Source organism: Thalassophryne amazonica, chromosome 19 (genome assembly GCF_902500255.1).
Source record: "Thalassophryne amazonica chromosome 19, fThaAma1.1, whole genome shotgun sequence".
Taxonomy (NCBI): Eukaryota; Metazoa; Chordata; class Actinopteri; order Batrachoidiformes; family Batrachoididae; genus Thalassophryne; species Thalassophryne amazonica.
In genome coordinates this window covers 59,165,514-59,178,904 of record NC_047121.1, presented here as the reverse complement: position 1 = coordinate 59,178,904, position 13,391 = coordinate 59,165,514, and the positions used below count along the sequence as shown (strand labels likewise).

Below are 13,391 nucleotides of genomic sequence, written 5' to 3'. Positions count from 1 at the left end.
AAGAAATTTGATCATCTTCTAATGCAATTTCTTTTGGCACCTCTACCAACCACCCTCCCTTTTCTGTGTGCGTGTGTGAGAGAGAAAGATGCAATAACATTATTGTTTTTTGAAAATACTTGACTATTTGGTGTTAACTATGAATTAACTTCCATTTCTGCTCCTGGTAGATAATCTCTGCAGACCCAAATCCAGTCATGGTAGTGCAGAATGTTCCTGATATGTTGGCTGGTGAGATCTCACCGACCTTACTGGCAGGTCTCAATAACGATGTGAAGACGTCTGAGCTCAACCAGAAGCAATGGACGCCAGATCAGGTGAGCATTTGATGTTACACGGAGAATTTCATGTCTGTACGACAGTTGGGTCTAGAAGCAAATGTCTAAGATGAAGGGGCGTGATAAATGACGTGTGACTGTGACAGAAGTAACTAATATGTTGTACTAACATTTCATTTCCATGTGAGAAATTATATGCATTCAGAGTTCAACAAACTTGATTCTATTAAAGATACAAAATCTAAACTTTAATAAATAGCAGATACAATGCCTATAAACAATGCTCGCCCCAAATGGCTTTTAGAATTCAGGTCAAAGCAATTTCAGATCAAGTTGCACTTCACCAAAATAGCTCTGTGTAGAGTTAAAAAAAAAACTAGGTAGCCGGGCCCTCAGCTGAGATAATTACATGAATTGTTTTCTCGTAACTTTGTCTGACTGAAGCATATTGTATCAGAATCTGAAATGGAAATATCACACATGCATTTGTTTCATTGTCTCCAAATTACAGTTATTCTTCTGCCTCAATATATCCTCTGTTATCATCATTCATCATCATAAAAATGGTCCAGAATGTTGCAGCAAAGTTTCTTACAAGGTCCTTCGAGAGGTCCCACATCCTGGCTCCCTTTAAAGTTAAGATTTTAGTGATCACTTTCAGAGCCGTGCATGGTCAGATGCCACAGTATAATAGTGAAGTTCTGCATCCGTTTAGTATATCAGAAGTAGATCTCCGAGGTCTCCTGAATAGATTCTGGGGGTGGCTGCTCAATGTAGGTTAAAAACCTGCAGTAAGGAGGATGTATCTCCCACTGTGTTTAGCATCTGTTGACAATCTGTTCTGTTCTAATTCTACCCACATACAGGAAGTGTCAAGGTGCATTCGCAACCATCGGACAGCATTCTGAATAGCTGGGCACAGTTGTGTGGCCACCCTGTATGTTTTGCCCATGCTCAAAGCATTCGAGGTGCAGCAGAAGTGGAAAAAAATCGAACAGCATTTGACGTCTTGTCTGACCACAATCTGACTGCGTTCTAAATATTCTCATGGCATCATGGTCAGGCATGTCAAATCCTGCCGGCATGTCCCGATTGTGCCATGGATGAGCCATATGTGCACCTCCACTGGATTCCGTTTGGAGTGCACAAAGGAAACATTGTTATGTGCAGTGCCTGTGGCATGCGTTCATCTTGTGAACTAGATGTGAAATTGCACAATCAAACAAAAAGCACCCCGTGTCACTGAGAGTTAATGCGCCTCAGAGCCGCAGAGCAGCACGCACATCTGAACAGGGTGTTATATTCATAATAAACCTTATATTACAGATACACTGTCATTTTCTCCCATGGCTTAGATAATCAATCAATCAATCAACTTTTTTCTTATATAGCGCCAAATCACAACAAACAGTTGCCCCAAGGCGCTCCATATTGCAAGGCAAGGCCATACAATAACCATGAAAAACCCCAACGGTCAAAACGGCCCCCTATGAGCAAGCACTTGGCCACAGTGGGAAGGAAAAACTCCCTTTTAACAGGAAGAAACCTCCAGCAGAACCAGGCTCAGGGAGGGGCAGTCTTCTGCTGAGACTGGTTGGGGCTGAGGGAAAGAACCAGGAAAAAGACATGCTGTGGAGGGGAGCAGAGATCGATCACTAATGATTAAATGCAGAGTGATGCATACAGAGCAAAAAAAGAAAGAAACAGTGCATCATGGGAACCCCCCCACAGTCTACGTCTAAAGCAACATAACCAAGGGATGGTCCAGGGTCACCCGATCCAGCCCTAACTATAAGCCTTAGCGAAAAGGAAAGTTTTAAGCCTAATCTTAAAAGTAGAGAGGGTATCTGTCTCCCTGATCTGAATTGGGAGCTGGTTCCACAGGAGAGGAGCCTGAAAGCTGAAGGCTCTGCCTCCCATTCTACTCTTACAAACCCTAGGAACTACAAGTAAGCCCGCAGTCTGAGAGCTAAGCGCTCTAATGGGGTAATATGGTACTACGAGGTCCCTAAGATAGGATGGGACCGGATTATTCAAAACCTTATAAGTAAGAAGAAGAATTTTAAATTCTATTCTAGAATTAACAGGAAGCCAATGAAGAGAGGCCAACACGGGTGAGATATGCTCTCTCCTGCTAGTCCCCGTCAGTACTCTAGCTGCAGCATTCTGAACCAACTGAAGGCTTTTTAGGGAACTTTTAGGACAACCTGATAATAATGAATTACAATAGTCCAGCCTAGAGGAAATAAATGCATGAATTAGTTTTTCAGCATCACTCTGAGACAAGACCTTTCTGATTTTAGAGATATTGCGTAAATGCAAAAAGGCAGTCCTACATATTTGTTTAATATGCGCTTTGAATGACATATCCTGATCAAAAATAACTCCAAGATTTCTCACAGTATTACTAGAGATCAGGGAAATGCCATCCAGAGTAACGATCTGGTTAGACACCATGCTTCTAAGATTTGTGGGGCCAAGTACAATAACTTCAGTTTTATCTGAGTTTAAAAGCAGGAAATTAGAGGTCATCCATGTCTTTATGTCTGTAAGACAATCCTGCAGTTTAGCTAATTGGTGTGTATCCTCTGGCTTCATGGATAGATAAAGCTGGGTATCATCTGCGTAACAATGAAAATTTAAGCAATACCGTCTAATAATACTGCCCAAGGGAAGCATGTATAAAGTGAATAAAATTGGTCCTAGCACAGAACCTTGTGGAACTCCATAATTAACTTTAGTCTGTGAAGAAGATTCCCCATTTACATGAACAAACTGTAATCTATTAGACAAATATGATTCAAACCACCGCAGCGCAGTGCCTTTAATACCTATGACATGCTCTAATCTCTGTAATAAAATTTTATGGTCAACAGTATCAAAAGCAGCACTGAGGTCCAACAGAACAAGCACAGCGATAAGTCCACTGTCCGAAGCCATAAGAAGATCATTTGTAACCTTCACTAATGCTGTTTCTGTACTATGATGAATTCTAAAACCTGACTGAAACTCTTCAAATAGACCATTCCTCTGCAGGTGATCAGTTAGCTGTTTTACAACTACCCTCTCAAGAATCTTTGAGAGAAAAGGAAGGTTGGAGATTGGCCTATAATTAGCTAAGATAGCTGGGTCAAGTGATGGCTTTTTAAGTAATGGTTTAATTACTGCCACCTTAAAGGCCTGTGGTACATAACCAACTAACAAAGATAGATTGATCATATTTAAGATTGAAGCATTAAATAATGGTAGGACTTCCTTGAGCAGCCTGGCAGGAATGGGGTCTAATAAGCATGTTGATGGTTTGGATGAAGTAACTAATGAAAATAACTCAGACAGAACAATCGGAGAGAAAGAGTCTAACCAAATACCGGCATCACTGAAAGCAGCCAAAGATAACGATACATCTTTGGGATGGTTATGAGTAATTTTTTCTCTAATAGTCAAAATTTTGTTAGCAAAGAAAGTCATGAAGTCATCACTAGTTAAAGTTAATGGAATACTCAGCTCAATAGAGCTCTGACTCTTTGTCAGCCTGGCTACAGTGCTGAAAAGAAACCTGGGGTTGTTCTTATTTTTTTCAATTAGTGATGAGTAGAAAGATGTCCTAGCTTCACGGAGGGCTTTCTTATAGAGCCACAAACTCTTTTTCCAGGCTAAGTGAAGATCTTCTAAATTAGTGAGACGCCATTTCCTCTCCAACTTACGGGTTATCTGCTTTAAGCTACGAGTTTGTGAGTTATACCACGGAGTCAGACACTTCTGATTTAAAGCTCTCTTTTTCAGAGGAGCTACAGCATCCAAAGTTGTCTTCAATGAGGATGTAAAACTATTGATGAGATACTCTAGCTCCCTTACAGAGTTTAGGTAGCTACTCTGCTCTGTGTTGGTATATGACATTAGAGAACATAAAGAAGGAATCATATCCTTAAACCTAGTTACAGTGCTTTCTGAAAGACTTCTAGTGTAATGAAACTTATTCCCCACTGCAGGGTAGTCCATCAGGGTAAATGTAAATGTTATTAAAAAATGATCAGACAGAAGGGAGTTTTCAGGGAATACTGTTAAGTCCTCTATTTCCATACCATAAGTCAGAACAAGATCCAAAATATGATTAAAGTGGTGGGTGGACTCATTTACTTTTTGAGCAAAGCCGATAGAGTCTAATAATAGATTAAATGCAGTGTTGAGGCTGTCGTTCTCAGCATCTGTGTGGATGTTAAAATCGCCCACTATAATTATCTTATCTGAGCTAAGCACTAAGTCAGACAAAAGGTCTGAAAATTCACAGAGAAACTCACAGTAACGACCAGGTGGACGATAGATAATAACAAATAAAACTGGTTTTTGGGACTTCCAATTTGGATGGACAAGACTAAGAGACAAGCTTTCAAATGAATTAAAGCTCTGTCTAGGTTTTTGATTAATTAATAAGCTGGAATGGAAGATTGCTGCTAATCCTCCGCCCCGGCCCGTGCTACGAGCATTCTGACAGTTAGTGTGACTCGGGGGTGTTGACTCATTTAAACTAACATATTCATCCTGCTGTAACCAAGTTTCTGTTAGGCAGAATAAATCAATACGTTGATCAATTATTATATCATTTACCAACAGGGACTTAGAAGAAAGAGACCTAATGTTTAATAGACCACATTTAACTGTTTTAGTCTGTGGTGCAATTGAAGGTGCTATATTATTTTTTCTTTTTGAATTTTTATGCTTAAATAGATTTTTGCTAGTTATTGGTGGTCTGGGAGCAGGCACCGTCTCTACGGGGATGGGGTAATAAGGGGATGGCAGGGGGAGAGAAGAGAGGTGTATAAGACCACAGCTCTGCCTCCTGGTCCCAACGCTAGACAGTCACAGTTTGGAGGATCCAAAAAAATTGGCCAGATTTCTAGAAATGAGAGCTGCTCCCTCTAAAGTGGGATGGATGCCGTCTCTCCTAACAAGACCAGGTTTTCCCCAGAAGCTTTGCCAATTATCAATGAAGCCCACCTCATTTTTTGGACACCACTCAGACAGCCAGCAATTCAAGGAGAACATGCGGCTAAACATGTCACTTCCGGTCTGACTGGGGAGGGGCCCAGAGAAAACAACAGAGTCCGACATTGTTTTTGCAAAGTTACACACCGATTTAGTGTTAATTTTAGTGACCTCCGATTGGCGTAACCGAGTGTCATTACTGCCGACGTGAATTACAATCTTACCAAATTTACGCTTAGCCTTAGCCAGCAATTTCAAATGTCCTTCGATGTCGCCTGCTCTGGCCCCCGGAAGACAATTGACAATGGTTGCTGGTGTCGCTAACTTCACATTTCTCAAAACAGAGTCGCCAATAACCAGAGTTTGATCCTCGGCGGGTGTGTCGTCGAGTGGGGAAAAACGGTTAGAGATGTGAACGGGTTGACGGTGTACACGGGGCTTCTGTTTAGGGCTACGCTTCCTCCTCACAGTCACCCAGTCAGCCTGCTTTCCCGACTGCACGGGATCTGCCAGGGGGGAACTAACGGCGGCTAAGCTACCTTGGTCCGCACCGACTACAGGGGCCTGGCTAGCTGTAGAATTTTCCACGGTGCGGAGCCGAGCCTCCACTTCGCCCAGCCTGGCCTCCAAAGCTACGAATAAGCTGCACTTATTACAAGTACCGTTACTGCTAAAGGAGGCCGAGGAATAACTAAACATTTCACACCCAGAGCAGAAAAGTGCGGGAGAGACAGGAGAAGCCGCCATGCTAAATCGGCTAAGAGCTAGTAGCTACGCTAAGCTAGCGGATTCCCAAAAACACACAAAGTGAATAATGTGCAAATAATCCAGAGGTGATTCAGCAGAAGGAGTGCCCCAATCAAGGCGCCAAACAGGCCATGAAGCAGCACAGGCAACGCACGACAACGGTGCTAAAATAAAATAAAAATAAAAAAAAAATAAAAACGAAAGCGTTAGCAAGCTAGTTAGCCTGCCAACGCTAATGAAAGTTAGCTGATAAAAGTGCTCCGTCGCGATGTTTCGACCGTTAGAGGTCTTCCTTAGGCATTGGAGCACAGTAAAAAGTTAAAAAAAATTAAAAAGTAAAAAAAGTAAAAAAGTCTTGAAAAAGACTGTTAATTCAAGTCCAAAGCAGCAGGTAGCAGTCTCTGTGTAAACAGTCCCTTTAAATAACAAAAGATCTCAGAAACTCGGACAGATAATGTATGTGAAATATTATGATCATCATAGTTGTAACACCATGAGCAGATGTGCCCTGCTGCGCTGCTGCCCCATGGCAAGTCAATGCATTTCAGACACTCGGCGCACCACAGTGCAGCTGAAAGGCATGTCACAGCTGTAATACACATATTATGACATGTACACCATCAAACTCTTGAGGAGGAATGACGTTCCAACTGTACTGCCAAGCCATTACAATATAAATAAAATAGAAAATCACCTTTGGAACAGCTCCAGATGCATCTCACAGCACAGGGCGAACAACAGCCAGGCAGTACAGTGCTGCTATGATCTGAGGTGCCTGGTTTACAAGAAAATGCAACTCTTTTGAATTAAACAAGTTTTCCCTTCTCGTTGTGTCTGTTGTCCTCCTGCTTACAGAGACTGTGCAGGCTCATAGCCAGAGGGGTGAGAGGTCAAAATGTTCAGTCAGTATTACTCCGAGTGTCTTTTTTTTTTTTTCTTAATGTGTGACAGAGTTGGTTTTTTTTTTATTTTGCATGAACACTGGATTGACCTTAATGTGCTTGCAGTGTGTTCTGTACAAGGGCAATCTTAGAAAATGCAAGTATCAGATTGGAACACTGTATTGGCAGATACTCAATATTAAATTAATTTGATCAGGATCAGGGCAATAAAACCTGATTATACATCCCTGTTGTACAAAGAATATGCACCAGTGCACAGAACAGTTTTGCTATAATGTGAAAGCTGAATGTTAGATCTGATGTTTTGTTTCCTCTCCCCAGGCTCAGATGATTCTTCCTGTTATCTCTCCAGACTTTGACACAGAGGAGTAAGTGGGGTATTTTTGTTTCCCTTTTCAGGGTCAATTTTTCATTCCCTAATTGATAACTGTGTTATCTTTGAATCTTGCCCACAGGTTATCGACACCTGTGCTGCAAGGATTCACATGCACTTCGGTTGCAAGAAAGCCTAAGACCAGAGTTCGAGACCTGATCCATGCTTGTCGACCAAGGAGAGGTAGGCCCAAGGTGGAGCTGAAGGAGTCACAGGTAAATTAACATGAAGCCGGTTTGTGGCTGAATAAATAAATGTTTAAATATTTACCAGAGGCTGGGAACTGTCACGTTTTGGTTGTCTTGGTTTGTTTCTTTGCCGGGCTGTTTGGAACTGTGTTGTTCATAAACCTGCATGTGATTCTTCTGCATTGAAACATCTGCAGTCTTTACTGGAACATTTGAGCTCCAGAACTTGATGCACTATATGGGGGGTTTTTGTTGGAGAGTCGTGCTGAAACAGGGTTGGGGTAAAAATTGTGGAATGTCATATTTCAAAGACTGATTTGTTGTACAATAACTAACTTACTTATTTCAGTCCATTTACTGGGACTCATGCCTTTAATGCCCGGTTGTCTTAGACTATTTATGGTTAATTAGATACAAGTATTTGTCACTATGTGTTCTAACAGTTCTGCAGTTATGTCTTGTGAGAGGAGTTGAGCTACCAATAAATAGGTGTATGTAACGGAGGCCAGCAGGTGTCGCTGTGCTGATGTAGTTAGTAAACCTCACTCCCAACAGCGCAAAAGGATTCTCTGGTCACAAGGCCAGAACCCTGGATTTTAGTCTTCTGGTTAGAGAGTCTGACTCCCATGCCAGAGATGGTGAGTTCGTGTCCTGAGGGGAGCGAATGGGCGGAGTCATAACAACACAATGTAGAGTGCCAGCCGCTACATGTAGGTTCAGTTCCCAGTCATGCAACCTGTTTTTGTCCTTAGACAAGACACTTCATCTGCATTGTCCCAGTCTATCCAGCAGTAAATGTGTAATGGCCTTGGCTGGGGAAGAAACCTCTTTGTAGTCGATGACTGGGTGGCCAGTGAAGTATATTTCTTTGCCTTTAGATGCCTCTTGGTTTGCTTTGGTGGTTTGTTTTGGGTCATTATTTATCGATACTGTGAAGCTCCATCCATTGAGTTTGGCAGGATTTGGCTCCATATGCGCTTAGAGCCCTCTACACCACAATTTATTATGCTACTTCTGTTAGCAATAACCATCCATCCATCCATTTTCTTCCGCTTTATCCGGAGTCGGGTCGCGAGGGCAGCAGCTCAAGCAAAGCCGCCCAGACCTCCCGATCCACACACACCTCCCCCAGCTCCTCCGGGGGAACCTCAAGGCGTTCCCAAGCCAGCCGAGAGATGTAGTCCCTCCAGCGTGTCCTGGGTCTTCCCCAGGGCCTCCTCCCAATGGGACATGCCCGGAACCCCTCTCCAGCAAGGCATCAAGGGGGCATCCGGAAAAGATGCCCGAGCCACCTCAACAGACTCCTTTCGACATGGAGGAGCAGCGGCTCGACTCCGAGCTCCTCCCGAGTGACCGAGCTCCTCACCCTATCTCGAAGGGAGCGCCCAGCCACCCCGCAGAGGAAACTCATCTCGGCCGCCTGCACTCGTGATCTTGTTCTTTCGGCCATGAGCCAAATCCCATGACCATAGGTGAGGATCAGAACGTAGATCGATCGGTAAATCGAGAGCTTTGAAACATCACGTCACGTTGTTATTGTTAGCAATAATAATTTCAATAAATCCCAATATCCCAGTTCCATTGGCACCTATACTCACCCATGCAATAACACTGGATGTTTAACAGATGATATACTTAAAATCATGAGATGTTCCTTTCCTTCTCCATACTCTTCTTTTCCCATTTTTCTGGTAAAATCTTGACATCTGTCCAAAGAATCTTATCTCAGAACTGTGCAGGCTTTTTTTTTTCTTTAGGTATTTTTTTTAGTAAAGTTTCATTTGTTCTTAAGAGTTACCAGTGGTTTGCACTTTGTTGTAAACCCTCTATATTTGCATTCAAGAAGGCATGTCTTGATTGTAGACTTTGACAATCATACATCTACCTCCTCAGGAGTGTTCTTGAGGGGGCTAGATTTTGTGAAGGGTTTTTCTTCACCAAGTAAAGTTCTGCTATCATCCACGTCAGCTATCTTCTCTGGTCTTCGGGCCTTTTTATGTTGCTTAGCCTCTCAGTTCATTCCTGTTTTTAAGAACGTACCAAATTGTGGTTCTGGCGAATCCTAAAGTTTCTGCTCTTATCTGATTTTTATATATCATACTTCAGTGAGCTGACTATACATGTACATATGAATATCTGGCTTTAGCTCATATTTAATCAGTCTATTAAAGTAATATACAAATAATTAATGTCTATGAGTTCAATGGAACAAATATTTCATGTGGTGAAAGATGGAACGTACCATTCAACAAGGTGAATGAATGGTATGTTGAATGGTACGTTCCATCTTTCACCGCATGGAATATTTGTTTCATTGAAAGAATGGAAAAACATTCATTATTTGTTTTATATAACGGGAAAAAATAGATCCTTGTCATTTGATATTTTATTAATTTATAAACAACAGAAAAGGGATTTACATTTTGGTGTTCGCCTCTGGTGCTTAACAGTCCAACACGAACTTTAAATAGGAGTTCAAAATTGTTCCCAGTCAACTTGCAAAAAACAATCCTGACTATGTAGTCCGTGATGCCGTCCACTGACTTCGTGTACAGACTGCTGTTTGCACTTTCCTCACTCCAGTGAAAAATCACGTCAGAAATTTGTCCAGCTTTTCATCCTAAGGGCCCTTTCCCACTGGCGTTTAGGAGGATTTGTGTATGGATTGTGCACAAAATTGGCCCATGTTCGCCAAACATCCGCAATATCCGTGTAACATGCCTGTATGAGTCGGCCGTCATCCGAACACGTCCGTGATCATCCGTAGAGGCACGCATGTCCGCAGCCAGGATTTTTGAGCTGCTCAAAAATCTGGATGCAGATGACATCCGCCTTACATACTCAATTCATACACAATACATACTCACTCTATGCGCTGTATATCTGCCGTTAACCGCTGATATCCGCAACTGACAGGGATTTGTGGCTTGGCAGTGGACTGGGACAGTGTGTAAAACAGATATATATCATGCCCATCATGTCCACATCACAAACTAAAATATGTTGTAGCGAATGCATACATATTGGCCACGAATAAAGTGTTTTTATTACATCTGCTTTGCAGCTGATTTGTGGACAATCTGTGAATGCATAACAAACACGCCATGTAAACCCAAAGTACTGTATGTGGCAGAAAGCGACATACCTGCCAGTCAGTGCCGGTCCGGCTCTGTAAATCCACAAAGACGTAGCTGCTGCAATCCAGGACTTTTATTTAACACCACCAAAAGGAAGAGTTGCTGTTTAGCCACAACTCACGCTGAAGTCTGTTTTCGGTGACACTCTCAAAAAAAAAAAAAAAAAACACTATCTCACACCCCGAGCGGCTTTCCCCCTCCCACTCCCTAAACTCATGAACAGTTAACCCTCGCATGACAACATATTTGTCCAAGTCCAGCAAATGCTCCAGAGCCTGTATTGTTGGTGTGAATAGTGATGCCAACGGCCCAAGTGCGCTTATTTTATGACTGCAATGCAGATGCTGTGCACGTGCAACACGTGTGCAATGCATTCATAATACACCCGTAATACTGCCATGATAATCGCAATGCATCTGACCCATTTCCTCACTACATGCGTTATATAACCGTGATTGTTCATCATATATTTGCTATATATTATTAATATAACCGTAATTTATACTGGGACATTTGTCATTTTTGCCCATTTTTGTTGCAGACGACAACGAACGCCCGCAGCGTGCAATGGTACAAAACGTATGGAATTTGCATGTTAAATAGAACCAATTTGCACGCTAAATGCAATGCAACAGAAATGGGATGAATAATCCATGTCACATGACATACATCCACCAATCAAATGTTGGGCAGTATGTCTCATGGCCATGTTCTCGATCTATTTCTGCTTCATATCTCCTCTTGGATGCCATGTTGCGTACTGTACTTACAGTATTTTGGGATTGATCTACACATTGCTCTCCCTTAATTTAAGGGACCAAAAGCAAAATCTGAGTCTTCTCATTATGTTCCTAAAGGTGACTTGCATGTACAACCTGATCAGTGAGGACCTCTCACAGAACTTCACAGAGTATCCATCAGAGATGCTGTTATACTTCCAGTAAGTCTCCTTCTCTTCATGTTTATAGTGCTGCAGTGATTAAATGGACGTATACAGTTCTGTGCATTTATTTAAGGCAGGCCTTCATCGTGCAAATACACTGCATTTATATACTGCTTTTATGGTCAAAGCACTTTACAGCGATGCCTCACATCCACACACTCACGCCAGGGTTCTGTCATGCAAGGTGTGTGTGTGTGTGTGAGGTCTGATTCAGACAGAAAAGTGCTATATAAATGCAGTCCATTATCCATTTGTTGTGTTCTCATTTTACTAAGACGTGTTGCACACACCTTCAACAGAATGTGGCTTTCTGTGCAATCCTGTCAAAACTCACATTCATGCAGCATCATCGTGTAGTCAGTGGCTGACTTTAACATACAGCAGGAATATTACCTTGACTGGCACAATGATCACTTCCTCAGCTTGGAAATGTAGCATATTTGAGAATAAAAAACAAAAAAAAAACAATCTTTGCTTGTTGAATTGTTTCAGGAGCCGTAACGTCGAGAGGGCCAACTGCAGGTCATACTTTAGAGCGATGGGCGTGGCAGACTTCTCTGTGGTCTCCGATGTTACGAATGTGAAGAGAAATCTGCTGGACAGGGCCAGGAGCTGTTTGGTGAGTGCCATTTGAAACGATGGCAAAGTCCTCCAGCTTCATATTGTGTAACTGCTTGATTATTATTATTGTGAACAAAGGAGCATCCTTGTATCTTTCTACAGAATGTCTGTGTAAATGTTTTCTATGCGGTGTTCTTAATCTGAGCTGTTTTTGACTGTGTAGGATATACGTGGTTTTAATATGAGTCGAGAGGATGTAGAGATAGTGGGCAACATGGTCTGCACTCTGGACAGCTCATACATCGAGAACTCTGATTCAAGCATCCTGGAAAAACTGACAACCTGCCCATCCCTCTCTGACAGCCAGGTGGCTGCTGTGGAAACACAGCTGCTCTCTGGGAAAACAAAATACGGGTGAATTGAAACATATTTATCCTATACTTTTAACTGTGTTAAATATTCCAGTTTAACACCAATGAACCATGATGTTGGTAGATCATCACAGAAGAGAATTTCATCATGTGGATTTGAGAGAAAACCTGCTAAGTACAGAAACACAAGACCAGTTGAGGATCATCTTCTTCAGTAGGGAGTTGACATGATGAATAAAATATGACATGAATTACATTACGTAAAACTTGAAATGTATCATTTATTTAGAGAATAAAACTACGTCATTTCTTTGAGCTTATCTTCTGCAATTGTGACTAAAGGTGCCCTGACACGAGCATGCCTTTGACTCACGCACTAGCATGAACTGTGTCGTGCTGGAGAGTAAACTTGTCTTTAATGGGTGCAGACAGGATGCCAGAGGGACGCTGACGCGTGCTGTTGCACACAGAGAAAAAATCTTTCACGCACAAATGTCGTGCTTCGTGGTGCGATCTAATCTCCAACACGATGTGCAGCTTGTCAAGTGGAGTAAAGAAGAAGTGAAAAGAGCAAGTGGTGACGTCAGCGGATCGCGTCAGAGCGCAGCTCGTCGGAACGATTATAACAAGAAGTTAAATCTGTAAAAAACATAACAATAAATACTTTATTAGCTGCAGACAAGAAGGAGAAAACACGCAATTGTTGTATCAAGCCATGACGATGTAAACAAGTCAAATAATTGCCTTTTTAGATGGCTCAAAATGCTTTCTGCAGCTTGTTAGGTGCGCGAGTGCGAATGGCTCCGGCTGCAGCCTCCTCTGTGATTGGGGAAGTGATTAGAGACATTTTCAACAGCCAATTTGCTGAAAAAAATGATTAATCCACCACAAAATAATTATTTTATATA

General features: G+C 42.1%; 1 protein-coding gene across 1 annotated transcript in view; it reads left to right on the top strand.

Moving 5' to 3' along the window:
• LOC117531935 overlaps positions 1 to 13,391 on the top strand; it is a 73,958-nt gene that overhangs the window by 45,848 nt on the left and 14,719 nt on the right. Inside the window, exons 72-77 of the mRNA XM_034195125.1 lie at positions 171 to 317; positions 7,232 to 7,278; positions 7,366 to 7,498; positions 11,466 to 11,548; positions 12,044 to 12,170; positions 12,336 to 12,526. Coding sequence (XP_034051016.1) covers positions 171 to 317; positions 7,232 to 7,278; positions 7,366 to 7,498; positions 11,466 to 11,548; positions 12,044 to 12,170; positions 12,336 to 12,526 — 728 coding nt within the window. The remainder of the gene's footprint in view (positions 1 to 170; positions 318 to 7,231; positions 7,279 to 7,365; positions 7,499 to 11,465; positions 11,549 to 12,043; positions 12,171 to 12,335; positions 12,527 to 13,391) is intronic.